General features: G+C 32.0%; 1 protein-coding gene and 1 non-coding gene across 2 annotated transcripts in view; both read left to right on the top strand.

Annotated features, from left to right (window-relative positions):
• Positions 1-404: 404 nt before the first annotated feature.
• On the top strand, positions 405-471 carry Smp_tRNA_02148_Pseudo_TTG.1.1. Its single transcript has one exon. It is a non-coding gene (tRNA).
• A 6,243-nt stretch (positions 472-6,714) lies between these two features.
• Smp_142940 (putative paired box protein pax-6) overlaps positions 6,715-21,428 on the top strand; it is a gene marked incomplete at both ends in the record, with an annotated part of 34,593 nt that continues 19,879 nt past the window's right edge. Inside the window, one exon of the mRNA XM_018799904.1 lies at positions 6,715-7,447. Coding sequence (XP_018653771.1) covers positions 6,715-7,447 — 733 coding nt within the window. The remainder of the gene's footprint in view (positions 7,448-21,428) is intronic.

Here is a 21,428-nt window from a genome sequence, read left to right as displayed (position 1 = left end):
TTAACAGTAATTTGTCGAGACTATAATTTATGAACGAACCAACCAGATTTACGATAACAGGTCTTACATTTTGGTATTATAGCTGATATCAGTTCGTGATAGAAAACCCCAATCATCAACTGTTAATCATAATTGGAATTCCTCACACTAGTTTATCATAATCATTTAGTCCAAGTTATTAGGTGGATATTCTCGAAATCACTTAATTGTTGCTTAAAGATCTCCATAAACTATAGTCTCACCAGTAATTTTGATGAATATAATAACATCATAGTTATGAAATGTATGTACCAATAAGAGACTGATGAATCGCACTCCTATACATCAATGGGAAGATTCAAACAAACAATACCAAGTGAATTTGAAATCTTAACCCCATCGCACAAGCAAGGGGCTATCAGGACTCAGTAGCTGAGTGGATAACGCGATAGCGTTTGAAGCAAACGGTACTTGGTTCGAGTCCCAGAGTGAACATCAACTCAACTCTGAGATGCAGGTACATCCAGCTGGCGAGTCCCAAATAGGACGAAACGTGCATCCTATATTCCACTGCTAGCCACTATCCATCTTTGCTTACAATTGTAATTACCGTTTGTGGACTTTCAGAAGAGATATTTTTCTCTGAATAATAAACTTGTATAAACGAATAAATAAATTGGGGGATTTTCATATTACATTTTCTCATAGATAATAATAGACATTATTATTTCCAATAAAATGTGGGAATGTTGACAGATTAGTATTACTATTTATTTGTATTCAATACTCTACGAGTATAGTTCCCTCTTGATACAAATATTGTTATTCCCCCCCTAACTATTGTCCAGCTTCATTTATTTCATTCTTTAAACTAAACAAGTATTTGGTATTAATGAAATGACATGATTGTTTGCTCGTTTTTTTTTTCTGTACAATATAGTATTTATCATTTAGTATTCGAATAGATGCTGGTCGAAAATAACTTATTATTGTAAAACAGAGTTTCCCTGGTTTAATTTGTTCATTATTACACATTTATTTTATTTTTTTGGTGACATATATGATATGGGTAGGATAACATCATCATCACCATCATCGTCAGAAAGTCGTCATGAGATTTACTGCTTACAAAGGTAATTGATTAACCAGTTGAAGGTTCTTTTGATCTACTTATGTTGTATTGTCAATATATATTGTAAAGTATGAAAGTGTTTTAGTATTCTAGCACCTAAATATACATTCACATTGATGTACACCTACATACCTACATACATACACACACACACTCAAAGTGTACTCATATATGTATACTTGTGTCCAAATCTATTTGACTTCAATTCAATAGTCAAGTTTTTTATTTCTTAGACTCATTTCTATTTATTATCAGACTACATGCTGGGTTTAGTTAAGCATATGATTACTCCTCGTATTTTTTCTCTCTATATATATATAATCTATATCTATATATGATTATATACAACAGGTTCATTCATTATACAATAAATAATGTGTGGGGGGGGAATATGAAAATTTTTTTCAGAAAAAATAAATTTTTTTAGACTCAAATTTTTTTATAAACATAAATAAAATAATAATGAGAATAAAAGAAAAAAAATTATAAAAGTCATTTATTAATGTAACAATATTGAGTACATATATATAAATAAATAAAGAAGACATTATCACCTACACTTAAGAACATGTGTATGTCTGTACATCTATATATAAGTGGATAGGCACATAGACACAAAGGTATACACTACCATTCAGTTTGTAGAACATAAGATTCAATAAAAATGGTCAAGTTACTAAAACTGATACTACTACTACTACTACTACTAATAATAATAATAATAATAATAATGACAATAGTAATAATGATAATCATATAAAATGCGAACAATAAGTGAAATGGTTCTAGATGTGTTATTTGTCTTATTTTTTTCAGAAGGGGTTTTGTAGAGATTTAGCATTTTCATAATTGAAAGCGTGAGCCCATTGAAGTTAGACCACCAAGGAAGTGTTTTTTTATTTGTTTGAAAAATTGACCTTCTTTATACTTCTTTTTCAATTTTTTTCTTTTTTTTTATAAATTGACCTTTTATGAAGTAATAAGAAAACTGGATTACATCAGACAAAAAAAAGTTACATGTTGATATTGTTTAAAGGGGGTAGATTGGTTTTGATGAATAGAAATTTTATCTTGTATTCAAATAACTGTTTTCAACTCGATTTGTTGCAATGTATGGGATAGAAGAGCTAGTTCATCTGCGAACTTAGAACACAATATACCTGAATGATAATGTGAGCTTAGATTGTATTGAGTCCGTTAAAAGCGCTGTACTGATGAACTTAACAACCCAAATAAACAGATTATTTAGTCAAACAATTTTCTCTTTTGCCCTTTTTTATATTGAGCTAGAGAAAAATCTCATAAACAATTGTTACAAATAATTGCAACAAACTACTTATCTAGTATTCAGCAGTATATTCTACATTAATTGGACAGCTATCAAATATTTATGCAGCAGCCTCTGCATCGATAGGCCACAACTTACACAAAGGAAAAAGCAAGATCCTCAAATACAATATGGAGGACGCCAAGTCAATCGCACTTGATGGAGGAACTCTGGAAGATGTGAAAACATTCACGTATCTGGGAAGCATCATCGATGAACATGGTGGATATGATATAGATGTAAAGGTGAGGATTGGCGAAGTAAGAACAGCATTTCTACAATTGAAGAACATATGGAACTCGAAACAACTGCCAACTAATTTCAAAGTGAGAATTTTCAATACGAGCGTCAACACAGTACCATTGTACGGAGCTGAAACGTGGAGAACTACTATAACCATCGTCAAGAAGGTACAAGTATTTATAAACAATTGTCTACCTAAGATACTGAATTTCCATTGACCGAATACCATCAACAATAGTCTACAATGGGAGAGGACAAGACAGCTTCCAGATGAAGAGGAAATTAGGAAAAGCCTTTGGAAGTGGATCGGACATACATTGAGGAAATCACCAAACTGCATCACGAGGCAAGCCCCAACTTGGAATCCGGAAGGAAATCCGAAAAGAGGAAGGCCAAAGAACACATTACTCCGAAAAATAGAAGCAGATATGAAAAGAATGAATGTTAACTGGAAAGAATTGGAAAGAATTGCCCAGGACTGGGTTTTGTGGAGAATGCTGGTGGACGGTCTATGCTCCTTCGCGAGGGATAACAGGCGTAAGTAAGTTAGTAATAAATATTTATATGCACTTCTTTGTGTTATTCTTTAGAGTTTACTCAAAATTAGTGTACTGTAAACCTTTTTACCTTTTTAAACAATAAAACATGGCATAGTTATTTTTTATGACGGTAATCTTAATTGGTTGCAGTTCAAGTGACCTATAAAATCGGTTTTTATTTTCCATTGTTTTTGACATTTAATCACATTTTAATGAATAGTGATTTCATAACCTTATCAATTATTTATATTTGTTAACTTTAACAGTTCACTCTTATGACATTATAAAACGGTTTTATCCATGAAATTACTGATTGTCAACTGTTACTCTGCTTGATTCATTCGAAACCGACTGCTGATCAGTGAATTTTAAAATCAATCACTTCAGATGCAGTTTTGATATGTGTTTAGTATCTAGTAAATCCTCGTCTTCCATCCTTATCCTTTTCTCTGAATCATGGTGGTTCCTTTGGCGAGTACCTGTCTTTCATGGTTATATCATTCAGAAGTTTAAGTAATCTACATCTTCGACCTTAGTCATTTACTGTTCTCATCCAATATTATTCATAAGCTGCTATTTCATTTATGATTTAATTCATTATTCAGGGTTATAGGCTTTCAGTAGAGCTTTTGTAAACGAATTTCAAAGTTATTGTCTTGTCAGCAAAAAGAATCTGGTCGTGAAGTGTTGATTTCGTTTCTTGTTAGAGGTGTGTGAGTGGTTTTCTCTGTCCTGTCGCCAACACCATCGAAAAGTAATTTTCCTTGAGGTACCTGAAAATGAAACTATTTTAGGAGTGGTCTTAACTGTTTGGGAGACTGACCTTAGAGCCTAACAGACAACAGCATGAAACCGGTCACATACAGCGTTTCTTTATGTAGTGATGCGATAGCTTTGTAATTCGAAAGCCTAATCTTTGGAGACGGGAATCTGTGGAGCAAGATATGGTGTTCTATTATTGGGACTGATCTCTTCCAGCCCCCTCTTTTTGTTATGAAGAAACAATATTGTTGTCACTTCTGGTTGTCTGAGGTAAAATACTGATTACAGTCATATCCCTAAAAAGTACTATCCTTCTGGTGTATATTTTTGTATTTAACAGGATTATGTGATAACCCAGTAGGGGAAAATAAAATGACATAATATTTTATGATTAGTAGTTTCTAAATCATGAGCTCATCTTGGCTAGATCACCATTAAACACAAAGAAACACTGAAAAGTTATTTCACCCTAGTATGGGATTCCTCTACAGTGCCCACCCACAACCTCCTCATAGGGTACTGAATCTAGGACCTTCAGTATTAAGTGTGAACGTTTAAGTTCAATCCATTGACGATATTGAGCGATCATATTTTATTCCCTCACAATCGGCATGGTTGAAATCCACTTGAAGTTAGTCATTATTATTATCATCATAAGTATAAGGTTTTGTGAAGATTACAGAATTGTCACAGTTTCTAAATTATTATCTGCTTACTGTATTTTACTAGAAAAAAATACATCAGTTCACTATGTAACTGAATCACGAAAAATTCAGTGTAAGCTAGAATACACTTATAAATAGACGAACAAATCTTTTTTCCCGCAACAATTTTCTCTTCTCTCCTAATTATTCACAACCAAATATTTTATAATGATTGACTATCATACATTTTATTCGCAATTTTCAGTTCTATCCATATCGTATTCCAGCTCCCTCTGTGTGTGTGTGTGTATGTGTATGTGTATGCATGAGTTTATTTCACTGCAGTTCTGTCACTCTCTCTCTCTCTCTTTCTCTATTCTTATTTATTCCTATCCCTGTCTCTTTAACTCTCTATCTTTCTCTTATTGATACTACTATATATGAATGTAAGTAATTTGTTGTGTTTTTTTCTCAAAAAAGAAAATACTGTTACATTTCATAATATGAATTAGAGAGTAGAAAATAAAAATAGCGGAAATTTCTTGTTTTCATTCTCTTTCCCTTTTTTTCCTTCTATAAGAATTATATAAAACAAAAATCGTTTTATATTTCTTATCATTATTATCTCTTATATGTGTATATAGGAATTAAATTAACCAATCATAATTCAGATATTAATGACAAAAATTATGATTGGTTGATTTCGATAATAATCATAATAATAATGATTATCATAATAATAATATAGTTGGATAGTATCCAATAAATCTTTCTTCCTTTTAAATTGTGTATTAACTATTTAAGTAGTATAGTTAAATTTCTTTACATTTTATTATCAATTATGAAAAGAATGTTTCTATATCTATATGTCTATATTGTATAAACTGAATCTATCATTGCTAGTTACTAATCTATATTTGTATGAACTAATGAAGATTATTTAACTGACAAATCATACATTCATGATGAAAATCCAAAAGTTTAACACTTCGTGGAGAGTATATTTATATACATATGTATATTCATCAATGAACTCTTTGTATCCGTCTATGTATTCGAATAACTAACTAACTAACTAACTGACTAACATATAAACAAATATATTGATTAATTTTTTTTACACGATTGTATCATTGTTCATTGTGTCATTTTGTTTTAATTTTTTTTTTCGTATCCAACACATATTCATTCATTTAAATAAGTAACTAATCAAATAAAAAAAGAACAAAAAAACAAAATGAAACTTTCATGAATCTATCAATCATTCAGTTTCATAGTTAATTAAATTGAAAAATATATTTTGCACCAAAAAAAAAAATAAAAAATAAAAAAAATATGAATACAGATTATTATATATATAAGTGAAAGAATTTGATTTGTTACCCTGCAACAAAAAAAAAGAAAAAAAATTTGACCTGAAAAAAAAGTAATTTAAATATTAAAATTGATAACCGATTTTTTTTCTTTCTTCTTTTTGAATAAAAAAAAAACAAAAAAATTTAATTATAAGTTAGTGATAATGAATAAGCATTTTATGTATAAATGGATTCTATGTATACAAACCAAACCAAACATGAAGAATCTGTGAAGAGAATATGTTATTGGTATCATTCATAAATTGAACATTGTTTAAAAATAATAACCATGTCAAGTTTGAAATATTTATGGCCATCTACAGCATTTGTTTTAGGTAATTCAATGGGATTTAATACATCAAATGGAAATACATTTAATTCATCGAATACTTCATCATTTTCTTCGTCTTCTTCTTCTTCATCATCATCGTCATCTTCGTCATCATTTTCATCTGAGGTATCACAACATTTTATTAGTTCAATGAATTCTATTACTTCGAATGAATTAATACATTCTATAGCTAATTCTTCAATGACACCAGAGCTAGTTCAAAATTTAAATGATTTGAATACTTTAAATCATGATCATCTTAATCAAAATGATAGATTTCATCAAATGAATTCTTATTCACATAATAATAATAATAATAATAATGACAATAATAGTAATAGTAGTGATAATAATAGTTTTACACACACACATGAACTTCCAGATCAACAACGACATCTTAAAATGGAAGAATGTGGTTCTTCCATACTGAATAAAAGTACTACTGTTGATACTTCTAATACTGATAATGCAACATTAGGACGTTCTTGGTCATGTATAGACAATAATGATGATAATAATCATACATCTTTTATGCCTATAACTTGCACCCATAGCCATGGCGTTTCAAAGTGTCAATGTGTTAATGTAGTTGCTGCAGCAGCAGCTGCTAGTTATGCACGTTCTTGTTTATACCATGGTGTTGCTATGGCTGCAGCGTCATATAATAATTTTGATCCTTGTACAAGAACAATAACTACAACTAGTTTAACGAATTCACTTAGTACATTGAATAGTTCTACTAATATATCAAATATGAACTCATTATATCCAAGATCATTTTGTACTTCAACATCATTATCCTCCTCATCATCTACAACATTACCATCTTCATTAATGCCAGCCTATCATTCAATTCAAAATTCACGTGATTATCATCATCAAAATCCTCATTCATTTTCATTTCCTGTAATGCAACAAACAAATTCAATGTTTTTACCACCTCCACCACCACCGCCTTCTTGTCAACAATCATCTATGTTTGATTTTAATGCATTAAATCCATATCCTTACTCAAATTATCATCAACATATTGGGAATTCAAATTCAAATGTAGTGTTGGCTGCAGCAGCTGCACATAAACATGTACAATACTTTCAGGGTATTTACTCACGTACTAAATCGAATAAAGCTAAAGGTAAGGTTTTGTTTTGAATTCGTTAAATGTTCAATATCAAAGATTGTACATCTCTACTGAAATGTGTTAGTTGACTATCATCAGGTAACATTTAAAAAATGATGAGTTAGTACAGGATTTTTTGTGGTTGCAGAATTTTCATAGTTAAAATCATGAAATGATCTTAGCTAGATTATCATTGAAAACAAAAAATCATTAGACAGCTGTTTCTTCCTGGTTCATGACACCTTATAAATTTGATATCTGCAGAGGTTGCTGATGTTTATTACTGAGGAGTCCAATCTTACAACAAAATAGCCGTTCAATGGTTTCTGTTTTAAAACGATGATCTTGCTAATTTCCGTTCGTAATTTCAATCATGAAAAAAAGAAGTTGATAAAACATTTTGTTTTTATAAAATGGTGAAGCAGTTCATTAGATTTAGTTTGATTTTCATTTCATTCAATCTGATGTTGACTTTCATCACAGATCAAAACATTCACTAATTATTGATAGGTTAAAATAAAATAGCTTATGTTTAAGTATAGTGACTAAAAATAACTAAAGAGGTAATCAAGTGAACATCAGTCATCATTTTGATCAGCCATAGTCCATATAATGATCATTAAACATTAGACACTGAAAGCTCATAATGTAAATCCTTTTAAATTTACTAATGGCGCTTGATCTGAAACTCATAGATAATTCTGTGAATATTTTTCTTCTTAAGGTCGGTTATGTGATCTACATAAATGTGTAAAAATAAATACCCAGTAACATAGCTCAAGTTAATTGATAATCAGAAGGGGGTTTTGTGGAGATTTTAATAATTTTATATCGTTGAGATCACGAGTCAATTGAAGCTAGACTACCATGGAGAACCTGGAAGCACTGGACGGTCGTTTCGTTCTATCGTGGGACTCCTCATCAGTGCGCATCCACGATCCCACCTCGCGAGATTCGAACCCAGGACCTATCAGTCGTTCGAATATTAGTTATCTAGTGGTTGATATTATTTGCAATGAAAGATCAACCTTGAACTAGTCTACATCTTTCCTTTGTATAATACAATGAAAAAGCAACATCCAGACAATTATATGAAGTCGTATGTCGAAAATCATATTTCTATGAAGGTTCTAACTTGAAAAAAATATCAGAAATAAACAACATCTAAATGTTTAAATGCCATTTCACTTCAGATTCCAACTAATTGTACTGTTCATGAACTAGGAAAGTTAATACAATTGCATCCACATAATAACTGAATCCATAAATTAATGATATATCTATAGTGTACATTGTTTGCCACCTTTCATTCTCTGCAATACATGTTACGTAAATTATTTCTATCATAACTTTACAGAAGAATTTAAATAATGACATTTAGATTTTTAAATTAGTGTTGCATTTAAAGGTGACGGGAAACATCCCATACTATTTTTATATGTTGCTTTCGTAAAGAGTCTATTTACATTCAGTTATTCTATGTGTACGTGGATACGGTTACCACCATTATTGTATTTATTTACTGTAATTAAATAAAGTAAACATTTGACTGATGAACTTCAACCATATCAGAACGAAGATGTGAGTCCTCGATCGTAGTGGCTAATAATATGTATAATATACTGGAAATTGACTGAAGTTAAAATTATAATATCCTAAATAATGGATCAGTGATTTATAGGAGACTAGCTCGACTTAAGGTTCTAAGTTCAAATAATTGTGTTGCTATGAGTGGAAGCCTCTTCAAAATCTTATAGTAGGATGAAACGGCTATTCATTACTGCCTAGCTTTCAGTGTCTGTTTTGTTCAAGATAATTGAAGATGCAATTTGTGCATAAAAATCTCACCCTAATGTAACAATTATGTGTAGAGAGTTGTGGAGATTGTTGAGTTTTGATTGAGATCATGAATAGATCAATGTTAGAACACCATTGAAAACCTAGGACGGCTGTTTCGTCGTAGTATAGGACTCATCAGCAGTGTACAACCACGATTCTGCACGCGGAACTCGAACCCAAGACCCTTGGTCTTCCACAAGAACGCTTAATTTCAAGACCACTGAACTGGTATCCAACGCCGTAAATGTTTTACTTCAACCAATCCTCTATATTGCGTGACCGTTCTATGTTTCACTTAATGGAGATTTTTGATAACCCCAAATAGTTTTCAAAACAGTTGAACACTGATAGTGGAAACGCAAAATTTAATTTTTATATTAGTACTGTAGTATCGTCTCCTTAATGACAGTTATTGCTTTCCTATTAGTTATTGATAGAACTTTGTGTGAGTAATTTTATGGCACAGGACTCGATGTAATTCCATATTATTGAAACTATCTGGGAATCAAAAAGAAAACAACTGTGTTGATATCTTTCTTCTTTTCTCCCAACATTCCAAGAATTTAAATGTTTCCTTCAACTTATATGTTTATGTACTCCTTCTAGGATGACTTTTCAACTTTGCTAACGACAACACTTAGTGCACATAAAAACTTTATCATTTTTATGTATATAACTAACAAATTCAATCACGCTTTACGATCATAGTTTTACATTATATACGAAATATTTAATGTTCGACCTTCTTCTTTGGTCGTGAATGTGTTTTACTGTGAAATCTCATACTAAGATGAAACGACTCCCCAGTGCTTCCCAGTTTTTAATGGTTGTCTAACTAAAGTCAGTCTTTTGTGTCAGACTACAAGCTGAATGATCTTCACGACTTCCTCTGTACTTACGTATCAGATATATAGACTATGAATTTGTTGTCAGTATGCGGTTGTGGAGATTGTTGAATTTCATCGAAATAATGGGTTGATTTAATTAGGACCACCATTTAAGACTTAAAGGCACTGTGCATGGGATTCCTCAGCAACGCACATACACGACCCCACATCCGAAAATCGAACCAAGGACCTTCGATATTTCGTGTGAGTGTTTGGCCTCTAAATCGCTGGTCTAGGGTCCAGCAGTGTGTAGGTACGACTTTAACCAATCGACAATATTGTGAAATCATACAGTACCTCCAGGTTTCTACTGATCGTCGAACTTAGGTCAGTTATGAATTCATTACCAAAGAGTTTGTAGATGAAGTTATGAAAAAAGATTGTTCGCTTGAACATTCCTTGTTTTTTCAACATTTGTTAGATCATTAATTACATATTTTAAACTAGTCAGTAACAAATTGAAGCTACTTAAATTCAATAACACATTACTCATCAATTCATAAGTAGTAAATAAATTTAAAGCTGTAAATTTGAGTTAATTTTCCAAGAGTAAACATTTAGTTATCTCATTAAATGTTTTCATCTAATTATTATAAGTTACAATCTAGTGGTTCAGCAACAATTTGATCACTAACTTACACTAAAACTGAACATTGATTTAATCCGATGAATTATTTATAGTCTCGTTTTTATCTTTTGTCACATTTGTGCATGACGTTAAAAGATTTTAGATAAACTGAGAACTGTTAGTGTATGAGTGTACATGCATGTAGTAACATTTGGACATATGGTATAACTCTGTTTTATAAACTGTTTACCATCTATCAGTATTTTAATTTTTTCAAAGCATACTCATAACATTGACTTAAATATATCACAATACCTAGAATAAAATTTTTATATGGTTGAAATCATGAGTCAATTGAAGCTAGACCACCATCGAAAACCTGGAAGCACTGGATGGCCGTTCCGTTCTATTGTGGGACTCCTCAACAGTCCGCATCCACGATCCCGCCTCTCGAGATTCAAAACCAGGACCTATCAGTCTCGCGCACGAGCGCTTAACCACTAGACCACTGAGCCAGCATCCAACGGTGTTAATGTCTAACTTCAACCAATCCACGATTTTGAGAAACCGTTCACCAATTGTTATCAGTGAGTTGATATCTTCCAACAGACCTGGTTGAACTCCACTGGCTACTGCTTCTCATTAGAACTCCAGGAAATACCTCATAGAGCCAGTCACTAGTAAGCATATGATAAAGATAAACCAGCCGATAAATTTTCATTGGACATTCCAACACATCATTGATTTTAAGGGATACTTATCTTCAGAGCAGAATTAAAAGAGTATCTATTTCATTAATTTACTGTGATGTTCATTTTTAACTCGTAGTATCAGCTCAAAACATAAAAAACATGGTGTACATGATGTTGATTTACAAAGATTGGTAACTACATTCACATGACCATTAGAATTTAATCGACTCTATGGACTAGATAAACGTGATATCGGTCACTACTAAGTGGTACATATGAATAGATGTATTTGTAAGTTATATGTTGAAAGAAAATGACGAGTAATGGATGGATGGTTAATTTTTTAAACGAAACCTTTCAGAATGTCATATTGATGTTTAACCTTTCCGTACTAATCTGTTAAATGATCTCTGATGAAGTTTTTCTCGAGCGAAAATATTTTAGTTAAAATCTTTTGAAATTATCGTACTTTTTCCGAAACTTATGTTTTCAAATCATACACATAGTGATTGGCTTGAATTTCATTCTCATGGTAAGACTTATTTTGATGCATGCCGATTTGATTTTGCAAGTCAAGAGATATAAATGGATCATTAAGACAAAATTAATATTAACTGATTACTTCCCTAATGGAGATTTGTGGAGATTGTAGTGTTTTCACAGTTCTCCCCTTCAAACAGTGAATGAAGGGTTGCGAAAGATCATGGGTCGATTGAAGTTATACATTAAAACCGTTGGATACTAGCTAAATGTTTTAGATATTAAGCGTTCTCTCACGAGAATGAAGATCATGGGTTCGAGTCACACGTGTGGGATCATGAATTCGTACTGCTAAGGAGTCTCATACTAGAAGGAAAAGGTCGTCCAGTACTTACAGGTTTTCAATGGTGGTTTAGTTGTGATTGCTATCTATTGATAGTATTTAGAAAATAGTGTGTGGTTGTATGCCATCGCTCAACTTTAACTATAAGAAAAAGATGGTTTCCTCAAAATTGATGTAATTTTCATTCTCTTATTAGCGTTATAATATTTTTATTGACAAGATAACTGAATTTATAAATGTGTTAAACTATATGTTTTATCCCGTGGTAACGTTGGGAACTATTTGTGGACCAATGTGATATGTATATTTACTATTGTATAATTGTTAAGTAACTAAACTATTCATATTCATGTTCCTTTTATTATAGGATTTATTTTGATCCATGAATTAGTATTATACGATTTACCATTCTTGTGTTATCCCCAGTCTATTAATTACTGTCACCCCTATTCACAGCCACATTTGGCTAAATATTGTACAGATGTTATTTTCTATTTTATGGTACGATGTGGTCTGTTTGTTTGGTATATAAACCCAGTATGTTTGTGAATAAGGATTCATATTGCAGAGGCTTTTATTGGCATTCTGGACATAACTGGCTGGGTTAGGCAGAAAGCAGGGCTGACAAGTACTCAAGACTGCTCATGTATCATTGGGCGACCAATAAATCCACTGCTCTCTGATAAGCTGTCTTATCACTCTCATATATATAGGACTCTGTTTATAGAATGAACCTTTTGGTGTTAACTGACAGAAAGCAAGATGTTTCTTATTCAGTCACATTCAATTCATTGGATAGATGTATGTGTAATTTTTAAACAAACTGATTCTCTCTCTCACACTCAACATTTCATTTATAAACTACTAAATATTTCTATCAAATTTTTAAAATTAACGACTGGACACATTCCTGTGTTGACTTAAGTTAATGATCCAAACTGCCGTATTCCAACTTGAAATTCTGAGAGATGAATATTAACATCAGAACTTGAAAATCTTGGTTTTGACTCAATGATGGATTGCTGACGCTAACTGCTAAATACTCTCCTATTTAAATAAAACAATGAACCAGCGCTGACTAGTTTTCATCTGTACTTCAAATAAAATAAGTCACTGATAAGAATCATCTTTAAATTCAAAATGTGAATGAATTAGCATTAATTTTGATCTGTCTAGTAAGTGAACTCTTGATTCGTGTTAATAATCGATTCTAAGTTCTACATAGATTACTCATACTTTAAATCTGAACAAATTATAAAAGGTAGGTAGAGTAAAAGAGAAAACTTTACGTACAAAGTTAGTCAAGATACAGAAAATAAGGATATCTATAGACTAAGTTGACTTTCATATCGCATAACCTTTCTGGAATTACTATGAACCTAGTTTAAAAAATCAATAATTATCTAATCATGATATGACGTAATATTCGTCATGTTGCTAGAACTAATTGGGAATTTTCTGTACAATATTGATTAGACTAAATATTCATGACCTTTTCTCATCTTCTAACGACTTTTAGAAGGAATTCTCGAGGACTTTCAACTAAACTGAATTCTAAATTCATTTGGTGTTGTTTGATTGTATCTCTACATTGTTGTTTAAGACTGCAATCAATCAGTCTCTTGTTGGCATATATGAATCCTCTATGGATTGCCTCAATGTTGATTAAACTGATTCTTTCATAGCATACCAGAAACCAATAATAATATTTACAAAGACATTTATTTTCAGTAGATTTTACACATGTTTCTTTTAAATCTACACTTTGATATTCTTATGCACTTGAATAGGAAAATATTCATCTAACGACACAGAATATTATCTATACGTAAAATGTCGATAGTGTAATAAGAAGACGAAGATGTTGATGGAGTGAAGTGGTTGACTTCTGAGAGTCATTACGACCGATATTTGTTGTGAACGACATCATCAGCACAAACTTAGGGTAGAAGTCGAGACAGTCCCCTCTTACCCCCATTTTCCAGTTTCGTTGACCTTTTATTTTTATATATAAATGTTCTTAACAAGTATAATATGTGTGATAAGATTGTTCGAAATGTATTGTGCGCTAATATATCATCACATAGTTCTGATAATCCTTATCTTCTTATTACACTATCGAAATCTTTCAAAGGGACTAATTACTTTAAATTTCTTAAAAGAAGACTCCCTGCATATACGTAAAATGTCTGATCTACTAAAGTTTATGATTAAAACGAATACATTCTAAAATGTAAAGCTGATACCAATCGAAAACTGAACAACTCCTGAATATGATTGCTTAATTGATCGTTGAAGTTGTATGGAATGCTTTCAAAATTTCTAACATAAATATATCATCATTCAAAGTAACATAAATCTTATTTTATTAACTATGAGGTTTACAAAATTAGTTAACTCATTCCATATGATCAAGTGATTGCTTCGTTATTTTTTCCTTGTTAGTAAAATAATGTAGTCTATTACTGAAACAAATGTTATAAACCATTTCAAAAATTGTAAGCAAAGATGGATAGTGGCTAGTAGTGGAATCCAGTTTGACACGCGTTTCGTCCTATTATGGACTTGTCAGCTGGATGTACCTGAATCTCAGAGTTGATGTTCACTCTGGGAATTGAACCCAGTACCTTTCGCTTCAAACGCCATCGTGTTATCTACTCACCTACTGAGTCCTGATAGTCACTAGCTTGTGCAATCGGGTGAAGTTTAAATTCACTTAGTATTACTTGTTTAAATCTTCCCATTGATGTTTAGGACTGCAAAATTGATCTACGGAATCTTTCAACAGTATAAATGTAATTTTTCAATATATACACTAACGAAACAATTAGTTCTTTATAAGAAAAATACAATTCCCTCTATACATTAATATGCCAATCAAAAAATACCCTACATTATTGTATACCGCTATTCAAAGATAGAACTAAAAACTGATTTATAATTCATTAGTTTGGTTCAATATATTAGTAGTATTGTTATTTTCATCAGTATTATTATTATATGAACATAAATTATACAGTACTCAAAACTGATTGGTTAAAAAAAGGATATATGGAAATGATGTATACACATTTATACTACGTGTACTACTATTGCTACTAAGCATAAGTAAATTCATTGTTGTACATATGTACATTTATGTATAGTATATGTGTATATATATAACCCCTTGGGAGTTTATTATATATACATATATGTGTATAGGTAGAAGGATAGATAGATGGATATACAGAGCACAATCACAAAATTTCCTGAATACCTATTGGTTATTATCCTTTCTATTATGATTCTTTGTTTTAAAAATCTATTTTATTTTATTTATTTATTTTCTTCTTTTAACACTGATTTACTATTTTAGTACAAATTTTCTCTTTTTTTCTTTCTTTTTTTTACCTTTTTTTCTTAAAAAAAAAAGAAATAAGCACAATATTCGGGGGGTGGGGGTGGAAATATTCTATACTGTTTTGAGTAAAATGAATAATTTATTTATCAGATACAAGTTTTCCCAAGCATATATTTATATACTCATGCTTATAAAATCATAAATATGTTGTTGCATGTACACGCGTATCCATGAATTTATGCATGTCAATGTTTAATAGTTTCAATCATCAATTTTTTTTAATGTTTTAATGATGTGAAAATTTATTTTTTAAAATTTTTTTACTGCTTTTAAATATATAAAGTAGTATGAGAAGAGTAAGATGTAGAGAATTAAAATGAAAATAAAAGATTTAAAATATACCGAAAAAAGAACGATTCTACTAAAATATTTGGTTTTGTAAATGTGATTTCCTGATGAGAATATGGAATGGTAACTACTGTGATCCATTTATGCACTAATACTATACATAAGTATGTCTGAACACAGATTACCACGACGCGTAATGCTGACTAGTATTGTGGATGGTTAAAAGAGAGTAAAAGGCGGTCAAATCAAAACGTGGCATCATCCCTTGAAGTCATTAACCTCTAAACTGATGCAGACTATGTGGTTGGGGATAATGAATTGTATCATTGGTTCTCATTGTACCTCTTAGTTGATTACATGAATCTGTACTTTAGTATTCCTTATTTTGTAGGGAAGTATAAATTCACTGAAAATCGACTTTGAGATATGACGCAGCTGAAGATAAAACAAATTTGACTTTTGTTTTTCATCGTAAAAAAGAACAGTTTTATCATTTTTGAAAAGCATATGTTAGATTATACCGTACCTAAGATAAATTCTATCTTTTAAACAATTACTCTGGGTTTAACCTCTGGCGGCACGGTCGTGAATGAGGAATGCTGGACAGTTTCACACTAGGACGAAATAGCCATTCAGTGCATCCTAGTTTCAATGACGATCAAGCTTAGATTAGTAAAATATAGTGCTACATATAGTACTATTAATGAGCTTTGGTTTTTAACATCACAGAATATTTATATAGTTTTCAGTAGGGAAAAATTCATATCAGTAAATATTTTCAGTTCAGATCAGAAATGTACAATGAATTTTATCATTTATGTCCAGAAACGATTTCGAAGGGTAACTGATGTATTAATCAATTCATCTGAGATTTATCACAAGGGGGTTTTGTGGAGGTTTTAGTAATCTTTTATATAGGTAAGATCATGAGTCTGGGTTCGAATCTCGCCCGCGTGCGGGATCGTGGATGCGCACTGCTGAGGAGTCCCACAATAGGACGAAACAGCCGTCCAGTGCTTTCAGGTTTGTAATGGTGGTTTAGCTTTAATTGACTCATAATTTCAACTATATAAAATCACTAAAAAATCTCCACAAAACCCCCTTCTGTACGCTTTTACGTTAACGAATATGTTTCGAATGTTTTTACATATTATCATTTTAAATGATATCTCTGCTTTATATTAGCCCCCTTTTTGCTACTAAGATTTAATTACTGAGACATATTTATTTTATTTACCTTAATGATTGGATGTGTCCTACATTTAACAATTAATCACGTCTTATAACCGTATACTTAAAACGATGTAGTCATTTTTCTTATATTACTATCCTAGTAAACAGGAAATTTTTATAATGTAAGAGGAGGTTTGCATTATTCCATTGTTGATATTTAGAATTGAGTTTTTCTCGGTCTTTAGTGACAATTAATGCCAAACGTATTGAGTTTGAGTTTCAGTGTGAATATCAACAATGAAGAGCAGGTACATCCGGTTGATCAAACGTAAATGGGACGAATCGTACATTCTAGATTATACTGCTAGCCATATTCTATGTATTTAAGAAATATAACTTGTATATATAGTAAATGTTCACCTTTGAATATGAGCTGAACTCATTATTCTGTCGCCAGACGGAAGAATACTCAGAATAACATTTTGGTTTGTATGAAGTCATTCAATAACATGCCAATTTTATCAAAAACAATTCATTTATTCCATATTTTAAGACTATTTATATCTAATAGTTTACCACAGACACGTATAGATATGGACATAGATGAATGTAAGATGGTCGCACAATATCGTATATTAGTCAAAGTAAGACAATAACACTGTTGGATACCGGCTCAATGTTCCAGTGGTTAAGTGTTTGCTCATGAGACTGAAGGTTCTGGGTTCGATTTCCGAGTATAGAGTCGTGTATATGCTCCGCTGAAGGGTCACGTACTAAGATGAAACAGTCGTCTAGTACTTCCAGGTTAACAATGGTGGTCTAACATTGATCAGTTTATTATTTCAATGAAAATTATATATCAAATAAAATAAATCACATTTGATTGATCACTGGGTGGAGATCAATCAATTGTGATTACATCTCAGTCCTACAGGAGGTCGGTCGCGGCCCGAATAGCTCAGTGTCAACGCCTCTGACTGTGAAGCTGGGTGACACAGGATCAAATCTGTCAGGGAGCACCAGTTCCCTCAAGATTACAGGTACACCTTGCTGACGAGTGCTAAGTAGCACGAAACCCGGGTCCAGAGTTTCCTTTTGACTACCTCCAACCACCATCTTATCTCAAAATAAAATTAAAATTAAAATGACAATATTTCAACATATTTTTATATGTACATATGTACGTAAATGAAAGTCATTATTTTGTACCGTTTAATCAAACTAAAAACCTGAGGAGTCCTACAATAGAACGAAACAGCCGTCCAGTGCTTCCAGGTTTTTCATGGTGGTCTAGCTTCAATTGAATCATGATTTCAATAATATAAAATAAATCTTCATATATTTACTGAGTCATTCATATACTTAAACTTTGCTGGCAAAATAAAAGGTTAATATAATAGAAATAAATAGTTATAATATCTAGAACCTAACAAAATTGTGTATTTTCTTGTTTTCTCCGTAAAATATTCATTTTTGTCCTCAACATTAAATCTGACTAATTAATTTAATCCCCAAGGGAGAAAATAATGAATATAAATAAGAGTAAGATAAAGGACTAGAAAATGTCAATAATAAATATTGAATGGACTAATCAATAAATGGTACTTTTTACTATTCAATTTCTATATGTGATACGTCTTTTGATCCCAATGATAGTAATGATGATGTCTTACTTACTCACTTACGCCTGTTACTCCCAATGGAGCATAGGCAGCCGACCAGCTTTCTCCAACCCACTCTGTCCTGGGCTTCTAGTTCCATCCAATTTTTGCTCATTCTTCTCATGTCTGTCTCCATTTCTCGGCGTAATGTTTTCTTTGATCTTCCTCTTTTCCTTCGGCCTTCAGGATTCCATGTGATGGCTTGCCTTGTGTCGCAGTTAGGTGATTCACTCCATGTGTGTCCTATCCAATTCCAGCGATTCTTCCTCATTTCTTCCTCCGCTGGATGGAATATGGTTTGTTGTCCCCCACAGTAACTTGTTGCTTATAGTGGCCAACGGATCCGAAGTATTTTGCGTAGACAGCTGTTAATAAACACTTGTATCTTCTGGATGATGGCTTTCGTAGTTCTTCACGTCTCCGCCCCATATAGTAGAACTGTCTTGACATTTGTATTGAAAATTCTGATCTTGGTATTAGTCGACAATTTTTTTGAGTTCCAGATGTTCTTCAGTTGTAAATATGCTGCACTTGCTTTGCCGATCCGCGCCCTCACATCTGCATCTGATCCACCGTGTTCATCAATGATGCTGCCCAGATATGTAAAGATTTCCACATCCTCCAAAGCTTCTCCGTCAAGTGTAATTGGATTGGTGCATATTGTATTGTATCGGAGAGTCTTGCTTTTCCCTTTGTTTATATTGAGACCTACTGCTGCTGAGGCTGCTGCCACACTGGTCGTTTTCTCCTGCATTTGTTGTTGCGTGTGTGATAGAAGAGCCAGATCATCTGCAAAGTCTAAATCATCCAACTGCATCCTCCCTGCCCACTGTATCCCGTGCTTCCCTCCAGATGTTGACGTTTTCATGATCCAGTCGATCACCAGGAGAAAGAGAAATGGTGATAGTAGCTCCTCCGGCAGCTACTGCCGGTCCCAAGCCCGGATAAAGGAGCAGGGTTGGGCATGGGGTTAGCGACCCCACACCGTAGAAAACCAACTCGTTAAAAAAACGCTAAGCGCTAATGATGATGTCAGTTAAGATTAAACATGAAAAACTAATTGGTAATAAGCTGTAAAAACAATATAATCAAAAATCTATTTTATTCCATAATGATTCCGACAAAATCACTTTATCCGGAGTGGTTAGGTGTCAAACCGTTTTCACATCATTATTATTATCATTGTCTCCTCTTATCCCCCCCCATTTCCAGTCTAGTTGAAGTGTTATCGCTTTATATATAAATCTTCTGAACTAGTATATGTGTGACCAGATTGTTCGAAATGTATTGTGCGCTAATATCTCATCACATAGTTCTGATAATCTTCATCTTCTTATGTACACTATCGAAATTTATCAAAAGGACTAATTACTTTAAAAATCACTTTACAAATTATTGACTTATTTTTCATTCTATCCAATTGTGATTGATTTAAAATGAGAGAACAAGTACTTACTAAGTAGTAACTAAATTTTTATCAAAAGGGGTTTTGTGGATATTTAGTATTCCTATAGTTGCAAGCGTGAGTCAGTTGTAGCTTTTTGTTTTGTTATTTCATCCTATCAAATGTTTAGTTACGTAATCCACAACTATATATGAAAGGAAATGTTGATTGGAAAACAAGTGACTATTTCTATTAAGATTACATAACGTTTCTTACTCTTCAATATATGTAATATTGAATTCTGGAAAAAAATAGTTTTCCTGTCAAAATGACAAAAGAAAAAAAAATAATAACACAAAAATATATTATCGATAAAAATAAGGCTTAATGATGACGATTACTAAGGATTATTGAAGCATGACCATATTTAATGAAAAAAAAAATGGTTGGTACAATTTTATTGATATGAAAGAAAAAAAAGAGGGAGAAAAGAAGAAGAGGTAGAACCAAAAGATGTAACCATGAAAAAATAGGCGGGGAGAGAGAAAGTGGGTGTATGTAGGTATGTATGTATCTATGTATGCTCGCATGTATGCAAATATACGAACGCACAATGTAGAATAATAGTAAACTAACTCATAAATGTAGATTTTATAACCTTTTATGAAATTTTCATGTCTCTAAGGTTTCTTAGTTTGTAAGAATAATAATACATGTGATTAGTTAGAAGGGGTAACAGCTATATCTATTAGTAAACATGGATACATACAGATACAGACATACATGGTTTGCTATTTTTATGTTACAGAACAATGATGGAATTGGATTTTCTCTGTTTGGTTAAAGTAAAAACCAACGTTTTTTTTATAAACATTAACAGATGTTTTACAAGGAATTGTAATTGGTCATCGAGAATGTATGCACAAACACTTTTGTAACCTTAGTAATTGTTTCTTTTTCACACATTCATGTATATACGCCCACAAGTGTTCTATAACTATATCGCCAGTATCTCATTTGACATTTTCTTAGTAATACTGTCGTGAATAAAGACTTGGTGGAGATGACCAATTTATGATTTCATACAAAATTACAGAATATCTTCATAAAATATGAGAACTATACATTGAATACTTCATTTACAATTCTTCCATCAATTGTCTTTCACATTCTGTATGATTCTTCCAATTCACAATTCCTTTCTATTTCCCTTTCATGTTTTCTTTAGGTCTACTTTCTTAGCCTTGTACTGCCATACATTCGTCCTCTGATTTGTGT

The sequence above is a fragment of the Schistosoma mansoni genome, chromosome W (genome assembly GCF_000237925.1).
Source record: "Schistosoma mansoni strain Puerto Rico chromosome W, complete genome".
Taxonomy (NCBI): Eukaryota; Metazoa; Platyhelminthes; class Trematoda; order Strigeidida; family Schistosomatidae; genus Schistosoma; species Schistosoma mansoni.
Note: the sequence above shows the minus strand (reverse complement) of the source record. Positions and strands in the feature narration are given on the sequence as shown.